This window comes from Cyprinus carpio, chromosome A12 (genome assembly GCF_018340385.1).
Source record: "Cyprinus carpio isolate SPL01 chromosome A12, ASM1834038v1, whole genome shotgun sequence".
NCBI lineage: Eukaryota > Metazoa > Chordata > Actinopteri > Cypriniformes > Cyprinidae > Cyprinus > Cyprinus carpio.
Genome location: NC_056583.1, coordinates 5,129,660 through 5,149,617, shown reverse-complemented (window position 1 = coordinate 5,149,617; position 19,958 = coordinate 5,129,660). Strand labels below are relative to the sequence as shown.

Sequence of the window (19,958 nt, the reverse complement as noted above, 5' to 3'; positions counted from 1 at the left end):
AAATTAAATTCATCATGATACAAAAAAAAAAAAAAATCATCATACAAAACAATTGTCTCTTCAAACAAACCACTGTGTTCACTTGGATGGAATACTTTTATAGTCTCTTTATGAACTTTTTGAAGCAAACATTTTGGTTGTGTGGACTTAAAATGTAAGCACAAAAATGATTAGAGAATGTTAAAAATATTTGAAGTTGTCTTCCAAACGTAAACAAGTCTTATGAGTTTGGAACGACATGTTGAGCTTGAATGACAATTTTTGGAAGAACTAGCCCATATTACCTACAGTAGCTGAACATGTAAGGTGAGCACAGCTGCATTCAGTTGCTAAACTCTAAACACTGGCACTCTCTATTCTATTTCTATTTTATCTACTTGTTTTCTTTTAATTATAGAGAAACCCTCTAACACTAACCATCTCTAATCTATTTCTTTTCTATCTACTTGTTTTCATTTTATTTATTATAGAAAAAAATTAATAACAGGTTCTATTCTATTTATATTCTATCTACTTATTTTATTATATACTTGGTTCATCAAACGCCTAAACAATAATTTAAACATTTCGGGGGATGATACACTGGGCAACATTTTGAGTAAAGTTACTGGGTAATGTTGCCGTCAACGGGCAACCAGGTGAGACACATAGCCCACGACCAGTATACAGATATATATATATATATATATATATATATATATATATATATATATATATATATATATATATATATATATATATATATATATATATATAAACAGTTATGATATTTTGAATTCGAAACTTTCAGTAAGGACTTTAATAAACAGCAGAATTATTGAGCCCCATTGTGCCCAAGCTCTAAGCCCCGCCCTTTTCCAGCGCGAACCGTTTGAACGAACCGATTCGCTCGAATGAATCGAATCACTAGAGGTCGCTGTAGCGACTCACACCCTAAAGCAGTATTCATTCCTCATTCTCTCTCTGACTCACGCTGATGCTCAATGATGGCGGACAGTGCGAGTGAGAGCGACACGGACGGAGCCACCCCTCAGTGCTCCTCATCCTCGTCCTCCTCCATCCTCATCTCCTCGTTCCGTCTCGAGGAGCTGACGAACCGCCTGGCATCTTTACAGCAAGAGAATAAAGTGCTGAAGATCGAGCTCGAGACGTTTAAGCTGAAGTGTAAAGCTCTGCAGGAGGAGAATAGAGACTTGCGCAAAGCCAGTGTCACCATAGTGAGTCATTCACAAATGTTTTTACAATAAATACTTATTTACCAGACTACACATAAAATCTAACACTAATAATAAGGAATTCAATCATTTCATGTGTTATTAAACTTACAGTAGCTGTTACGGTACATTTACGGTTCACTGAAGCTAATGTGCTAATGATTAGCTTTTATTGTCTCAGATTTTTCATTGTCCTGTTATTTAAATTATAATAATTTATTAAACAAGCACCTTTTAGTCCACTTTTAGTGACTCTGTGGAAGTTTTGGTTGTGTTCAGAATCTAAGAAACTGTCAGTGAAATATTAATCTTAGCATGAGCTAGCAGCACAATAATAAGTTAAATTGGGACAGTTATTAATTCCAGCCTCATTAGTATAACTCACATACTTAGTTTAGAAGAGTATCTATATAAATAGTTTACAGAAAAAGTATAAAGTACCCGATTCATGGAGACTTGGTCTTATTTTTTTAAGTGACAGTAACGTACATTGAAGTAACGTTACAGATGCACGCGCCAATGGAAGCACGATAATAATAAACTCCTATAATACAGTGTATATCAACACGATACACTATTTAGTGGCTAGCATTGGTTAGTTAGTGATGACGCTGTTTGCACGTTTAAGCAGATTTGACAATTAATATATAATAGTACAGTTTAACCCTCTAAAGCCTGACATATGAAATACGTTAGGAAAAATTTGATTTGAAAATGTATATATAATTATAAATTATATCAGTTTATTAGACATTTAGAAAAATATTAAAATAAATCTAAAAAAGGTTTTATGTGTTTTATGTTTTGTATTATGTCAGCCTTATATGGCTCATGTATAATGATATAATGAATGTGGAGCTCATACTTAAGGAACAAAATATGCCTTAATTTTGTCCAGAAGCTCAAACTGAGCAAGCATATATAATTTGGTGCTATTGCTGATGTTTATATGGATAAACAGAAATTATGACGCACTGTAATCACTGCACTATTTATAACAGTACAGCAGACTACTTGTATAAAATGCTATAAATGCCAGTTATCTCCCGATAACGTCTTATTAAGATTATACTTAAATGCTTAATTTTAGTATCAAGTTTCAATAGTGGTGGCACAACATATAATGCAATCAAATACAATAGTGATTGGAAGATGAGCATGATGTATCACATTTGCTGCACACTTTTTAACTTGATTTTTGTGAAAAATAAATATATATATGTATATATATATATATACATATATATATATATACATATATATATATATATATATATACATACACATATACATATATACATTTATATAATGTATGTATGGATAGTCACGATGTATGGATGGTCATTGAGAGATAGATATATATATATATGTGTGTGTGTGTGTGTGTGTGTGTGTGTGTGTGTGTGTGTATTGCAATGTATTAAAGACTTTGCAGCAAAAAGACAAATATAATAGGTTGAGGGCAGAAGGCATGTAATAGATTGTGTACAAGAGGTTTTTCAGCAAAGTGTCAAATATTATACTGTAGGCCTCGTAGGGTTAAACAAATGTAGGATGTAGTTCATCAAGTAAGTTAATGCAAATCATCTCATATGGATGATGGATTGCACATGGATTGATGATGATCTACTGGTGTTACAGTACTGTAAAGCAAGTACAGTACAATCTATCATCAGTTTGTTTTGGTTGCTATATTTGATGATCATCTGACAGTTGCTCTAGTGTGTTGTCAGCATGTGTTTAAGTGTACAATCAAAATTGAGAAAGCCACTTGATAAAGTATATCCCTATGTTATCTGCAGAGATCTTTATCATTATGCACTTTATATTCTCTCAGGGTCTGCAGATGGCTTCTTAATAACACCTATATGTAGAAAAAACATTTTCTGTTAGACTTTCAGTTCCTTATATGTCATGGACATGGGTTTTAGAGTGCATTGCGAATTGGTCTCTGCAAGCCAGATGAACTTGGTTTCTCTGTATAAATTATAACTAAACCACTGTCCTGAAATGACTTTGATTTATCCCCCTTCATGATGTTTTCCTTGGCCCAGTTTTGCTGCCTCCAACATTTCTTTAAATTGTTGCAGCTGCATTTAGAAACAAACTTCATGCTTGTACGGCTTTTGTTCTGCATTCATTAGTCAGAGAGGCAGACTGATTCTATATTGGTTGTGAAATATCTACAAGAAGTGTTGCTTTATGATTCACCCAGTTCCAGTATGATGTGTTAAGCAATTCTTCATAACATGCTTTTCTGGTTAATATGTATCCTTGTCTACACAATGCACAATGGCATGCACAAAGTACAATGAAATTTAGAGTGGCAACTCTCAGAGAGCAAGAAACATCCCAAACACACAGTACTTTATTCATCCATCCGTCCATCCATGTTATTTAATTTAATACATTTACATTTGATTAATTATAGTAATGTTAATTCTTTTATGTGTGTATATATGTTTCTTGCTCTCTGAGAGTTGCCACTGTAAAGTTTGTTGCACCTTGTACAATGATAATAAACCATCTTTCTTACACAAGAAATCAAAATGATCAACACAACATGTTAGGAATAGGAATAGTAAAGATGAGCTCACCCACAAAAGAGAATTTACTGAAAATATAGACTACTCACCATACTGATCCAAGATGTAAATGAGTTTGTTTCTTCTTCAGAACAGATTTGGAGAAATTTAGCATCACCTCACTTGCTCACCAATAGATCCTCTGCAGTGAATGGGTGCCGTCAGAATGAGAGTCCAAACAGCTAATAAAAACATCACATTAATCCACAAGTAATCCACACAACTCCAGTCCATCAATTAATGTCTTGTGAAGTGAAAAGCTGCATGGTTGTTAGTTAGAAACAAATCCACCATTAAGGTGTTTTAACTTTAAACTAGGCCTATTGCTTTTGGCCAAAATTAATTATTAAGCCCTTAATCCATAATAACGATTCCTCCAGTGAAAAAGTCCATCTGTTGTCCTCTCACATCAAAATCACCTACATATTTGTTTAGAACTGTTTTAGACTGTTTTTGCTTGTAAGCAGTGCTTGATCTGTGCATATTTCTTTTTTATTAATGGAGAAAAAATATTATGGATAGCAGGGGTGCACGATAAATATCGGCCGATAATTAATGCGCATCTCATCAGTAAACGCTGCTCTATGTGAAATCACGCACCTGATGGAATTTACCGATGATTAGAGAACCAGCTTTAATGACTAATTATCGGCCGATATTTATAGTGCACCCCTAATGGATAGAGGATTCATATTTTAGCTGGAAGCAACAGTTTGAAATGTAAAATTCTAAATTTCTCCAAATGATGAAGGAACAAAATGGCCTAAGGGTGAGAATATTTTCAGCAAATTTTCTTCTGGGTGAACTATTCCTTAATCAAAAAGTGTTTTTTTTTTTTTTTTTTTTTATATTCAGAGGCAGTCCTACATTATCAACCATTTTATTACCATTATATATGCATGCAAAGTGAAAAAATGTTAGTTGAGGCAACAAATATAAGGTTAATGAACCACAACTATTACCTGTTACTGATGTATTTTCAGCAGCTTGAAGGGGCGGCCACACTAGACATTGAAAGTGCAAAATGTTTTCGGACACCTCTGCGAATTTGTACGGGAGCAGGATATAACATCAGGCACCAAGGTTTCCCCTCAGTTATCACAACATGGATTCCGATGTGCTTGTACTGTTTCTTTTGCGATAGAGAGAGAGAGAGAACAATATAAGATGCTTTCGATGCCGTCACAAAAGACACAGTACAGGCACATCGCAAAAATAAAAATTATAAAATGTCCGCATTCAAATGTTCCATTTGTTCCTGTTTCCATTGACACCGCGAACCATGCAGCTATTTTTATTAGATTTTTATAATCTTTTAAAGATGCTATGCTGCATCTCTAAAATTAGAGCTTCCTCCATTTTTGAATTTCTGTACAGAGAGGTCACGCAGTGATGTATCGATCTTCTACTGGTCACACGTCTTCATGTGATGTGAATTCGCAGGTCAGAGATCACCAAACTTGAACTTTGGAATGCAGCGAAATGCGAAATTTTTGCATAAGCTTGTGTTTCCGGTCTGACGCATTCGCATGCGTATGAATGGAAGTCAATGGAATGAAAAGTGCAGCGTGACCGCCCCTTTAGACTAACATTTTTGTGCTTTCTAAAATACTTTTTAGCAAGCGAGAGCAGAGCAAGAAGAAGAGTTCATCAGTAACACCCTGTTCAAGAAGATTCAGGCACTGCAGAAAGAGAAAGAAACTCTAGCAGTCAACTATGAAAAGGAAGAGGAGTTCCTCACCAATGAGCTCTCTCGAAAACTTATGCAAGTAAGTGCTCAGCTATTGTCCGGTATGTGAATAGGATTTGTTCTTTATGGTCTAGGAATGGGCATTTTTCAAAAATATTGTATTTGAATATTTGGGCTCGTTAATAAAACCCCGAATATTAGAATATTTGTTAATTTAAATAATTTTTAAGGAGAAAAATTTAAATTTTTAATAATCAAGTTTTTGTCACCATTTCTGAACAAGCTTGACATAAGACATACACAACAATGTCTACGTTTTATCTCAAGGTTTTCTTTTAGTTGAAAACTGTAAACAAACGAAAAAAAATTGGTGCGTAAACAAATATATACATATATATATGCTATATATATATACATATATATGCTATATATATATATAACAAAAGCATTCAAGCTCAAGCAGAGCAAATGGGAAAAATAAAGCAGACCGTGCCAATTGCAATACAGAACATACATACACTCAAGTCAGCCTTGGTTTATCGTGTTTATATTGCTTCACATGTTAATGTTGAGAAAAACAATAATCTCCACATGCTCGTGTGAAAGTTGGCTCCTCAGTCTGATAACAAATAAGTGATAAATGATTCATTTGATCAAAAGTAATTCCATTTTGAAGATCACTTAGTAAAATAATTTTGATCAAAGGAATCCCAAACTTCGCAGGCAGACAATGACATTCTGTGATCAAATAAATCAACTTGTTAACTCACTGCACAGCGCCACCCAGTGCATTTAGTTATGAATTTTAGTGTGCGTGCTTAGGATTTATCATATGGTGCTTTTCCACTGCATGGATCCGTTTCTTGGCTAACAATGAGAGGAACATCTGTACTTCCTCAAAAGACCATGCGCTCGTTGAATCTGTTGCGTTCGATCCTTGCTGGCTGTGCTGATTTAATCTAGTGGGTCTAGTTTCTCTTGTTGCAAGTTCAATGACGCAGGTAGTGGCGATTCTCACCGTCTAATCAGTGATCAGCAGGGTTTACACGTCACATTTTGGTAGCAGTACAGCTCGCTTGGAAGGATGGCCACTAACATAATTTACATTTGACGCTCATACAAAGGAAAGGAAAGGAAAGGAAAGGGAATGACGTGATATGGCCAAGTATGATGAGCCTGTGCTCTGCATTTCACCCATCCACATATTTAGGGCCCTATAAAATCTGTTTTATTTTTTTCCAAATTTATTTTTATTTATTTTTTATTACAATTTTTCTGGATTCCATTTTTTTTTGTTTTTTAATAATCCTGCCCACTCTAAAGCGGTACTAAACTGCAGTGGAAACGCAAACTGCGCCGAGCCGTACTGTACTGAGCCGTGCAGAGCAGAGTCGTACGACGCAGTGGAAAAGCACCATAATATATTTCTGACATAATTGATTCCAGTTAAACTAAACTTTTATTTTGACTACCATTACGCTTCTGTGTGTATATGATAAGACAATAATTTTACTCAAATGAAATGTTAAAATGCTCAGGAAGTGACTCTCAGAGCAGTTCTGGAGATGTTTATGTATTTGTGTCCTAATTTAGTGAGACGGCAGATTCAGAAATCACTGTGAGTGTCACGTGTGTTTTAGTATGTGTAGTAAACGAAACCGCACTTATGCTCCATTCATTGCTTCATTCACACAGAGACACTCAGAACATTTAGGATTCATATTTTTGCGGCTTAATATTTACAGATACTAGTCTATTTTCATGACTCGATTCCATCCATGGTTTCCACATCTCAGAAATCATAGGGCCATACATATTTCGTAGCAAATGTAGAGCACATGTTAAAGTAAAAGAAGATGGTTTCCACCATTGTGTTCAAAGTTCTAGTGATAGGTCACTGAGGGGGAGTACAGATGATGTTGTTCAAGGTCTGCTCTGTAATTGGCATTGACCAAGCCTTCTGGGATCATTTAAACATACACACAACCTTGTTAAGAGTGATAGATTGAGCTCACCTACCAAGGACAAAGCTTCCATGAAAAGCCCTTCCCAGTTCCACCACACTCTTGAGGTTTATCTGACTTTGAAGCAGTGATTCATGCACTTTAAAGGAACTGCTTTAGCAATGCCGTCTTTAAGGAACTTCTTACAGCTTAAAGGGACCGGGGAATTCTTCCTGTCCTCAATTTCTTGTGGAACATGAGAGATGGAGCGGGGAAGAGAGAGCTGAAGAGAAGCCTATGGTCACCTGTGGTCTTACGCATTTCATCACAGATGGGAAAATGTTGAGTCATGGGTTGCAGATTGTTGTAAATGCAGGTGTAAGCACTCAGACTCAAATTCCAGCTATAGGAAGAAAAAAAAAGAAAAAAAAAATATTAGACCCAATCTCTTTTTTTCTGTTTCTTGCTCAGTTACAACATGAGAAGGCTGAACTGGAGCAGCACTTAGAACAGGAGCAGGAGTTTCAAGTCAACAAACTGATGAAGAAGATCAAAAAGCTGGAGAACGACACAATCTCCAAACAGCTCACCTTAGAACAGGTAACTTCTTCAAATTTTGCTTCTTGAATGCTAAAAGATTCTTTTCAGTTCTTCCCATATATTTGAACTCTTTTGTGTTATTTTAGCTTAGTCGTGAAAAGATCGATTTGGAAAACACTTTAGAGCAAGAACAAGAAGCCCTAGTGAATCGGCTGTGGAAACGCATGGACAAACTGGAAGCAGAAAAAAGGCCAGTGCAGTTCTGTTGTCAGTAGCTGCTGGTTTGGGTAACACTGCCACAGCTCACCTCATAAATATAAACCCTACTTTGTAATTGAGAAAGTACTGATGCCACTTTGAATATTTAAAGTGCCCCACATGCATTTGATGAACACATTCTTATGTGTTTTATAGGTCAGTTATATCTTTACATTTTCCTGACTTTTAAGGGTTAGATTTACAGATCTTTGTTTTGTTCCAACCCTGCAGGATTCTTCAGGAGAAGCTTGACCAGCCCGTCTCTGCTCCGCCTTCCCCGAGAGACATCTCCATGGAGATTGACTCGCCTGAGAATATGATGCGACACATCAGATTCCTTAAGAGTGAGGTGGAGCGGCTGAAGAAGAACCTCCGCACTGCAGATATACAGCGTAAGTACCAGACACAATTCGTTTTCCTCTTGGTCCTTTGACAATATAAAATGAAAACTGGTCCTGTTCTGCAAAGAAATTGTTTGTCTTTGTAATTTTTATCAAAGTATAATAACTTGGGCTGCCCCAGAAACAAGTTTTCTTTTCATCTGATGTCACCCATCATGCATTGCAATTTGAGCATAGAACACAATTCAAGGTTTGGGATTAGAAAGAGGTGTTTTTTTATGGTATAACATTTTATGGCCACTAGATGGCACAACATACATTAACAAGAAGAACTCCGCATGAGGGCTTGTGTTCTAATGGATTTTTGTGACATCCTATGGTGTATTTTTATAGTTCTTTTAATCTTAGTCTTCTACCCAACAGTTCTGCCACCATTACACACGTATATATTAATAAACCATAAATCATATATTAGTGAGCGTTTAACTGGCTATGTAGTGCACGGATATAGTTTGTCACACAGCGCACTGGCATAAGTAATGATTATGAATGCATCATGGAAAAAAAAAAGCAAGGAGACAGACTCAACATTTTAATAATTCGTTGGTAAACCAGTATTTGCTGTATTTTCGGCTGCAGTGATGAATTAACAATCTCCTCAGTGGATGCGCCTATGTTAATGTTTCATACAGATCACATCACCTAAGAATAGTTGTTTTCCATTTGAATTGGTTCGTTTAAAAGAAAACTCTGAGGCAAGTATACACAGAGTTTCGTTTTATTATTTGAAGTTCAAAGACCGTGATGAGATGGCAGAATGCGCACACTGTTTGCTTTCATTATTTCACAAAATCACAAAGGTTTTTATTGTTTTGTTATTGTGACTGCACACAAATAAAAGAACAGTCTTTCAAGCTTACAAATGTATAACTCCTATTTGTATGACCAAAAAAGAGATCACATCGGCGCGTGCTTTTGAAATTAACATTAACTACGATTAATAAATGCTGTAGAAGTATTGTACATTCTTAGTTCATGTTAACTAAAGCAGTTAACTAACATTAACTAATGAACCTTATTGTAAAGTGTTATTGTAAAGTGTTATTGCTAATTTAGAATATATATAAAAAAAAAAACTATAATAGTTTTTCTTGCACTGGTAAGATTGTTGTAAAATAACAACATGCTCTGAGGCAGCAAGTGATAGTTCCATCAACAGGTCCAAAATTTCTCACACGGTCACATGCTTTTTGTAATGGTGACCTCATTTGGTCGTCTCATGGTTGTGCACGTGAACAAATGCACTGTTACTGTATGACTTTACCATAAAGATAAGCTCTGCTCATTGCAGTGTGTGTGTGTTCATAGATACTGAGAAGAGGGCTCAGTACATAGAAGAAGAGCGCCACATGCGGGAGGAGAACATCCGCCTGCAGAGGAAGCTCCAGAGGGAGGTGGAGCACAGGGAGGCCCTGTGCCGGCAGCTCTCTGAGAGCGAGTCCAGCTTGGAGATGGATGATGAGAGGTATCCACAGCCCAAACATCACATGTAACACTAGGGCTCTGCAATATGTATTGTCTATGACAGTGGTTCCCAGCCACGTTCCTTGAGCCCCCCCCCCAACACCACACTGCACATTTTGCATGTCACCTAATCAAACACCCCTGATTTAACTCATCAGTAGAGACTCCAAGACCTGAAATGGGTGGGTCAAACAAAGGAGACATGCAAGATTTGCAATTTGTGGGTGCTTTAGGAATGTGGTTGAGAACCACTGGTCTATGATAATATCATAATTGCTGGAAACTTACTTTGAGTATGTCGCTCTCTTTCAAAAACACACACAAATGCATGCTTTTCATGGCATGATGTTGCTTAGTTGAATGTATTTTAAATGACCACAAAATTCAATATATGTGGACAAAAATGCCCCTGCGCATGTTTTTGACTTATATTATGAATATCACAAGAGCTGTTTTTATTGAATATCTGCATGATTGCAAATCTGCATGATTATTGATTTTAACAGTTCAATAAACATAAATTTAATATTGTGAGTTACATTTTAGACTTAATATTGTCAATATTGTCTGTTTTTTGCTCTATTTGGGCAACAAAAATAGATTCAAACTAAGCCACAATTAACCTTTGTGCATCTCCAAGCAACATTTGTTCATTTGTTGAATCAGCAATTTATTTATTTTTTTTCATTTTTATTAAATTAATGATTCAATTATCCAGTCATAAAAACAGTTATTTGCTTGGTTCCTGAACAATCAGGATAAAAAAGAATAAAAAAGTCACATGTAACCACGTCAATTGAATTGGCCAAATTTTGATCGGATTGTAAGGGTTGGTTTATTCCTTCTGTAATCCGACTGAGAGGACATGTAAACACTTGATGTGCAGTGAAGTAAAAATTCATTCCAGTGGAAGCAAAAAGTGTCCATGTAAACATTGCTAATGACTCATTAGCTTAGACAGTTTTAGTTTCATATTTAAAGTATCAAGATTCAAAGTATTATTTTTTAAACATTAATCTAGTATTTATGCAGTTATAATTGCAGTGAAAATACAGCTAAATGCTGCTTTAGATGCAGCCTCTGTGTTGCAAAACCTACTACATTGTCTTATCCAGATTTAGTTTATTGATTAAATATAATAATTTGACAAAAGATGCATACATTAGAGAAAAAAATGCCCTGGAAATCATTTGGAAAGTATTGCTCTGTAATGAAGTTAATTTCTGTCACTGCTAAGAACTGAGAAAATATGAAGAATATCAAAAGATTTAGGGAGGCAGCTGACCACAACAGGCCTAGCCAGTCAATGTACCAACACAAATACAAACAAAATATTGTATAATTATCGTTAGAAAATCCCAGAACATATAACTTATGTATCACCCACTGCTTCACTCATATCGGTTCATTTCACTGTTGTTATGCAGGTACTTCAATGAGATGTCCGCTCAAGGCCTACGTCCCCGTACCGTATCCAGCCCCATTCCCTACAGCCCATCCCCATCCTCCAGCAGACCTATCTCACCAGGTACACCATGTTTACTTGAAAATGTATTTTATGCATATTTCCTAAAGAACTTGTTTATTTTAGTTTGCTATTGAAAATGGGTCCCAGTTTTTATTGTGGTATTTTGTAAGAATGGAAACGATGCACCTGTTATGTACTCAAACATCATGAAAGAACAAAAGTAATAAATTTAAGTAGCAAACAATTTTTCAATTCTTCATAAACTGATCCAGAGATGGTACACCTAAGTTGAATAAGTCAGATTCAGTCCACACGTGTCTTCAGGAGCAGGTCTGGTCAACATTTCTTGACAGAATCGCTCAACATAATAAATCCACAAGCACATAGATCTTTAGAAGATTTCTTTAGAAGTGCACTGCCCGTCTAGGCTGGTTTTTTGATGTTATGGGTTTTCCGATGACGAAACATTTGGCTTAACAATAGGCAGCTACAACAACAACCTCATTTTGACTGAAATCTAAGCATGTATCCTTTAATGAAAATTTATGAAAAGATTTTAAGGGAAATTACTATAAATATTTTATTAATGGATTTATTCACTCCAAAATGGAAGTTCAGTCATCATTTACTCCTGTCGTTCCAAACCTGTGGAACATCGGTGAGACACAAAAGGTGAAATCGTGCCATGGCTGCACTTTTTAACATAATGAAAGTGAATGAGGACTGGATCTGTCAAGCTCCAAAGTTACAAAAAGCTTTAATAAAAGTGCTTAATATGACACTGTTTTACTGTATTACTAATCTACTGAAGTTGTTTGATAAATGTTGGCTAATTGTTCCTACAAGGCTGTGTGGTTATTCATAGTCTGTATAAATATATGTAATGTATATTCATTCGATATTTACATAGTGATGGTCGATTTGACAACAAATGTTCTTTTAGATCAGTTATTTAAATGGATTAATCAAAATTGCAAAACTGGTCTCAATTATTTATTCACTAATGTTAATATTTGGTTAACTCACTGACTCGACACAGAGGAGATGAATGACTTGAATTTCTATTCTCACAAAACTCCTCCTTTATTATTGTTGCATGGAAAATGGCACCCAGTAGATTATTACTGTATAGTAATGCAGGTCAAGGTATTTGCTAAAGCCTTGCTGACTTTCTGTTCACGGTCTGTTCTGCAGGGTTGTCATATGCGAGTCACACAGTGGGCTTCACCCCGCCAAGTACACTGACCAGAGCAGGCATGTCCTACTACAACACACCCGGCCTACATGTCCACGTAGGAGCCTCACACAGCATTGCAGTGAGTTCCTTCTGAGCTGCACCACTGATTTTTTCCCTTTCTCTCGCTCTCTCAAGCCTTTCAACCTAGTGTGTGTGTACTATACTTGTGCAAGTCTGGTTTACCAGAAGTGGCTATATGTAAACACGTGTTCACATCAAAACTAACATCACGTCACGCTAAGGAAAAAAAAATGGTGCAGTGAAATGTTTTTTTTGAACAAACATCTGTTAATGCATCTGTTAAGACAGTCACTGATATTTGCATGCCGTCAATGTGACTGTTTTTTGTTGTTCTAATCGCTTTTCACTTTTGCACTACAAAGAAAACTCACCAACAGATAAGATTTGAGATTTTGGTCACATGCCCCGAACCACAGCTGTTACATAAAACTACAGTTTTTGTGGCTCATGAACAGAGTATTTTGCTAAGTGACAGTCATAATCAGTGAAAGACTCCAGAAATGGCTTCCTGTTGTTTGTTAAACATCATAGCGAATGCAACATTTTCAATGTCTGTTTGAAAACTTATAAATACTGTTTGACTGACTGCCTTCTTCGTGACAGTGCTGCTTTGTGCACTGGAGTAACAGCATTATTTCTGCTTTTCTATAAGTCAGGCATGTGATCAGCTAGAAACAAAAAAGCAGGAAAATCTGACCACGCCTCCAAGCCACACCGCCACCCTTTAAAAAAACAAAAACAAATTCAGATTAAAGATTGTCCTGTAAAAATAAAACCGTGACGTGACGAGAGTTTCGTATTCCAGACTACTGTTCCATCTTTACAGCAGAAGCCCTAGCTGTATTACTTGATCTGGATCATATTGAAAAAGCAAAAGAAAGAAATTTTCTAGTGTTCACTGATTTAAAAATCCCATTTGCAAGCATTGGAGTCTTTGAAAACAAATCATCCAATAATTGATGACATATTCATCAAAGCAAATCAGTTGCGTAGACTCAAGTATGATATTGTTTTCTGCTTGATTCCAGGACATAGTGGAATTATTGGAAGCAAACAAGCTGACATAGCTGCAAAACAAGTTCTTACAGAAAATGTAAATGAATGCCAAATCCCGCGTTCTGATGTGAGGCCAGTAATCAACAGATACATATTGGAGAAATGGCAAACTTAATTGAAAGAATGTCAAAATAACAAACTTTTTTAAATAAATTCTGTTGTAGGAACAAGATATATTTATTCTTTCAAATCCAGGCATGACCAAGTTGTGTATACAAGGTGTCGTATTAGACATAGGCCTACTAGATTAACTCATGGACGTTTATTGATTGTTGAAGAAGCACCAAAATGTTAATATTGCTGGACTGAATTGGCGGTGAAACATGCTTTTTTTCTGTCCAATATTTGATGTTATAGACAAAAGTTACTATCAGGACAAACTCTTAAAGGGATACTCCACCCCAAAATGAAAATGTTACGATGCGGAAAACGCAGACGGAATCGCGGAATCCAGTCATAAAAACGGAATTTACAGTTTAACACGGAATGTCACGGAATTTGTAAAATTTTGAATGAATTAATCAAAAGTAGGTCATTACACTTAAATCAAATCATGATATGGACTAATATCTGTAAATATTAAGCCGGAAAACTCAATTTAAATATGAATTCTGCATGTTCTGCATGTCTCTGTTAATGAATGGCGCAGAAGCGCGATTTCGTTTATTACACACATCTGCCGTCTCACTAAATGAGGACGTAAACACAGGAACAACATCTCCAGAACTGCTCTGAGAGTGACTTCATGTGCATTTGACCGTTTGATTTGAGTAAAACTAGCGTCATATCACATACACAGAACTGTAAAGGTATTCATGGCAGCCCGTCAAAATAAAAGTCTGGTTTAATTTAAAAGACAAGTATTTGCCAGAAATGTATTAATATTGTTCAGCAGAATGTACATAGCCTACTACTACTACTACTACTACTACTACTACTACTAAAAAGAAACAAACATAATTTTTTAAGGAATAATCACACAACATTTCATCCATGTTTTAATTTTAATAGTAAATCCCCTTTGTTTACCAAAAAATAAAGTTTGCTTAATTTTCAATAATTCAAAGATAAATTAAATTAATGTTTTATGCCTTCATTTGATAACCAGAAAATGTAAATACACAACACAAAAGAAAACAATTGAATAAATTAAGTTGTTTTTATGCATTTAAATAATTAGACACGTTAAAACACAGAATTATGTAACAATAAAACGTATGGTGAAGAAAAAATAAAATATTTCATAGGGCCCTAAACATGTAATTTTTGTCAAACATTTAATAAATTGATGTGAAAATGTACAAGTTTCATGATTTTAATTCATTAGACATGCTTTTTGATTAATACAGTTTAATTTAACCATTAAAAAGGAGTCAAGAAAAATTAAAACAGAAAAAAGCGGAATCCAGGAAAAATTTAAACAGAAAAAAATTAATTTTGAAAAAAATAAAACGGAATTTGGGAAAAAATAAAACCGATTTCATAGGGCCCTACCTTAAGACTAAAATATGGATACTAACACCCAAAAAACTTTAAGACTTTAAGGCAATTTTACCTTAAGCAGTTAATCCGGAAGAATCACATTCCTGATAAGTATCACCTATTGTCAGAGAATGAATTTGCATGTTCATTCAGGCTGTTTTAATCTGAAAAGACAAATGGCATGTGAACAGTTTTTGTGTTGAACATTAGCAATGATATGAACAGGCCTTAAAGTTGCAGTCACACTTACGTTGTTCAGTGAAATTTTGTGAGCAACATCCAGTCATCGGTAGCCATCAGGAGTTTTAAGAGACGGCAAAAAAGTTCCACACGATGATTTTGCTTGTCTTCAAGTTTGGTCATACAAATTTGCCACATGCACCTACAGAAAGCTGCTTTATTTGAAAATGACTTGAATATGAGCTGTACTTCATGCATCACAAAAGTATTGACAATTGTCAATGGAACCTTGTTGCCCACCAAGTTTCGCATTAATTTTGCCAGTGTGACTGCACCTTAAACCGTTCACTTAACAGTTCTTTCAGGACAGCTTTCTGTAATTTTCTGCAGAGTAATCTGAGTAATTCGCAGTTTCCATGTGTGCCTAGTCTTTACTTTATCTTGTTGTGATGTATTTTGACCTGGTGATCTGCAGAAACCAGCCTGTGTTTCCACTGAGCTGAGAGCCACAAGATGAAGTAACTGACTATTTTACTGCATAACCTGCCTACAAAAAAAAACATAGCTCATCATGGCCAAGTGTTAAGAGTTCTGAGCAAGTATTTTACCATCCAAGTCACTTCAATTCAGCATCACAATCTTCTTTTGATGGAAAGTCAAAAGTCAAATTTTTGGAGTAATTGATGCCAACTCTGAATCAACATAAAAACAGCCAAATTTTCCTTGTATGATCACATCATATAATCATTGCTTAAATGTGTTCATTGTTCCTGCTTAAATGAATACTAACTGCATGATTTGGATGATCTTATAACTACCTTTCTGCCATATACTGTAGATATTACACATTCACCTTTGATATCAGAGCAATTTTAACTGTAATGTAGAAACATTCTGAAGCTGCTTTGAAATTATATGTATTGTGGAAAGCACTATACAATTAAATGTCAATTGAACAATTGATCAAAATTGCAGTAAAAGTTGTAATATTGAAAAAAAAAATATAAAATAACATTGTAATAGAACTGTTATTTTATTTGAAAATTACATTTTAAAATGTAACTATTTCCTGAATTTTCAGCATCATTACTCCAGTCTTCGATTTCACATGATTCTTCTGAAATAATTCTAATATGCTGATTTGGTGCTCAATTATGTTTTATTATTATTATCGGTGATGAAGACGATTTTTGCTGCCTAATATTTGTAAACAAAAACAAAATGTAATTATTCCAAACTTTTAACCGCCAATGTAAAGATAAAATAAAGGGCACTCAATTCAAATATAATTATTTTAATATAAATAAGCAGGGAATATAATGTGACCTAAGCTACTGTGCAGCAAGACACAGGAACTGTACTTGCACGCCTAATGGTTATAAATAGGCTAATGTGAAACTTCAGCTCTTTTAAACATCAGATTTGTCATATTAAATTACATTTTTTTTAAATAATTTATTGTCCTTTCTCCTCCCACAGAGACCCACCCCAAGAAGAAGCAACAGTCCAGACAAATTCAAGCGGCCCACACCCCCTCCTTCCCCCAACACGCAGCCTGGCGTCCATCCCCCGCCTCCCCCTCCACCCTCCGTGCATCCGACATCATCCCAGGCAACTCCACTGCAGCCGCAGCAGTCCTTGCAGCCATAGATCAGGGACTTGAAACAGAGCTGCTTCATTGTAACATCCCTCAAGCCAAAGGCTTAACAGTCCTCAATGTCTTCATTCTCTCGCTCTGAAACCATTCATCTGTGTTGTGCTCATAGTTCTGTGTTTGGAAGGGTTTTTTGTGTCCACTAAAGATGGTGTGTGAGGTGAAGGCATTTCCAGCTCAGAGGGAATGAACATCTCTTCAGTGTATTAGCAAGTACTTACTGCTTTGGCATCAGTGTGTGTCAAGCCATCTACACCCATAGTGATCTCTTAGAAATTGCTTGGTCATAGACCGACAAAAAATACTAGGAAATTATGTGGTCATATATTTTTCATAGTTGAATATTTTTCCAGTGTTCAGACACTTTAAAAGTGTCATCCAGTGTGGACCAGCCAGACATTACAGAGAGCCACAGGTGTGCTTCTGTACTCCAGACAGAATCGTGGTCAAAGCAGCAAATGGCCTAATAAGGATAAATCTGCGACCCAATATCACTTGAATTATTGGTTAATAATTCATAGGATAGTGTCTCAGAAAGGGATAAAAAAAAAAATCGCAAGAAATATGCTTTCGGTAGTTTCTTCATAAACACATTTGGAAAGCAAGACAGCAAAATTCATTAGTGACAAGTCTCCCAAAGAGGTGTCCAGGTCAAATTTCTACTAAAATCTGAAAAAATAAATAAATGATAATAATGTAAATATATAAAAAAAAAAATTCCTCTCTCACAAATTTGTGAGGGGAGGGGGGGGGGGGAATCTTGCAATAAATAAATTAAGTTTTTTTTTGTTTGTTTGTTTTTTTGAGTGAAATATGACCTGGACAGTAAGTGACACCCTAGTAAGTGACTTTTTTTTGTTTTTGTTTTTTTGCAGTGTTGCAGTGTTCACATGAGACATGCGGTAGATGACTTGGTGTTTTGTGGCTGCTGCAGATGCAATGTGTTGTTGGCATCTGCCAGACTTTAATCTTCCTGGTGGGTTCTAAAAGCCTTTTTATAATTTAGCAAGACACTTAAGATATTAAATGGCGTAGATTAGAAAAGACTACTATGTGTATGTATAGAGGGTTTGTCTTGTTTTTTTTTATTACAAACACACCTGCAGCTCTTTTATGCTAAACAGTGTCTGGTACCACTGTGATATTTTTTTCTTACTTAAGAATATACTGACCTATAAAAATTAATTACGATAATTGTGAAAGTAAGTGAGTTAAAGTGTGTAAAAATAGACTTTTGTATGCTTTGAAAAAAAAACAAAAAAAAAAACTGTTTTTGAGTTCATCTTAGACCCTCCTGTCATTGGAGAGCTTTAGTTTTCAGCTATTTTCAGGATTCTCTCAGAGATACCAAATAAATCAGAAATTGAGTAGGTGCAGCTGAACATGCCGAACAACAGAAAATAAGGAAGCGCTTCTTATTTACTGTGAACAGCTATCATTTCCTGCAGATCAAAGTATACAAATGATTCATTTCCTGGTACTAACCAGCTGGATTGCAGTTAAATTGTCTGTGATAGGTTAGCTGTGGCCAGGTGAACGCTAGGCTGTGTTGTTGAACAAGATCTCATAAAAACATCACTGCTGCAGCATGACATCAGAGCTTTTCAGATTTACTACAGGGTGTCTATAAAATCGTTTCTTCTCATCTTTTATTTTTTACCATGTATTCTTTGAGAGCACAATTCATTAGATTGAGCAGAAGAACCAGGAATATATTTAATATTTCACTTTTGTTTACCTTTTTACTGTCATCATTGTAAATACTCATGGCTTTGTATAGAAAAAGATTTCAATTTTACCAGAGCTACGTTTTGTCCTTTCCATCTCCACCCAGCTTTTGAGACGAATGAATGTAACGTTTGCTCATTTTACTGCTATCATTAACAGATGGGACACCTTTGAGCCTTAACTCACTGCGGTATTGCTAAATGTAAGCATCGTCTAGCTTTTCCCACATTATATCAAAGCCTTAATATGTGGTTGATGTTGCTCAGTGATTAGATTGCTCCATTTTAAGCAGGTGCAAGATGTGCATTGCATCATTTGTAAAGCAAGAACATGCTACATTATGTAATGGTTATTTTGGTTATTAAAATGATGATTATCCTAACTGAAGATCTCAAATTGATGTAAGAACTCGTGACCCTGCACTGTCTTTTCAAGTATTTCTTTCCTTTATGAAGCTAAAGCACTTTTTACGTCACTCTGGATAAAAGCATCTGCTAAATGCCTTAAATATAAATGCTTCGACGTGATTGAAATGCATTGCAAATGTACCACCTTTACACTATGTCAGTTGTCAACAGATGATATTGTTACACCAACTTCAATTTCACTGTTTCACCATGTTAAAAAAGTAAAAGTCATGTATTCTTTGAGGATTTGAGAAATCTTGTGACGCATTTGAGATATGTTGTGGTAGTACTGTGAGGAAACCTTTCTGGTAGCTTTTGGTCTTGTGATATATATTTTTTGTTTCCACGATCTGTTGTACTGAGCTTTATCTTTGCAGTGCATTCCCGTTCAAAAAGCCCTTGCTTTGATACTGTGAGAAAGTTAGCACACCAGCAACATGAGTGTCTTGCCTTTGGCAGAATCTCAAGGGCCTGCTTTGATGAAGATGGATGACTTAAAATGTGCATTTTTCAGTTTTATGTTTATTTGTATGATCACAAAACGGATAGTAAAGAGCTGGAAACTGCATGAGAATAGCTTGATCTTTTAATCGATGCATGAAAAATGCAACAAATCAGGGGATATATATA

At 35.6% G+C, this 19,958-nt stretch overlaps 1 protein-coding gene across 1 annotated transcript; it reads left to right on the top strand.

The window, feature by feature from the left end:
• The first annotated feature begins 942 nt into the window (after nucleotides 1–942).
• On the top strand, nucleotides 943–19,894 carry LOC109056499 (coiled-coil domain-containing protein 6-like). Its single transcript, XM_042767233.1, has 9 exons — nucleotides 943–1,217; nucleotides 5,419–5,568; nucleotides 7,904–8,032; nucleotides 8,119–8,222; nucleotides 8,462–8,622; nucleotides 9,940–10,096; nucleotides 11,523–11,623; nucleotides 12,758–12,879; nucleotides 17,019–19,894. The coding sequence occupies exons 1-9, from the start codon at nucleotides 984–986 to the stop codon at nucleotides 17,187–17,189; spliced, it is 1,329 nt and encodes a 442-aa protein (XP_042623167.1). The 5' UTR covers nucleotides 943–983; the 3' UTR covers nucleotides 17,190–19,894.
• The last annotated feature ends 64 nt before the right edge of the window (nucleotides 19,895–19,958 follow it).

Excerpts from the sequence above, each read along its gene's own strand:
- LOC109056499 (XM_042767233.1), top strand. The coding sequence starts at position 984 with ATGATGGCGGACAGTGCGAGTGAGAGCGACACGGACGGAGCCACCCCT. Across the intron at positions 5,569-7,903 it reads TCTCTCGAAAACTTATGCAA|TTACAACATGAGAAGGCTGA; the intron begins GTAAGTGCTCAG and ends TTTCTTGCTCAG. Across the intron at positions 10,097-11,522 it reads TTGGAGATGGATGATGAGAG|GTACTTCAATGAGATGTCCG; the intron begins GTATCCACAGCC and ends GTTGTTATGCAG.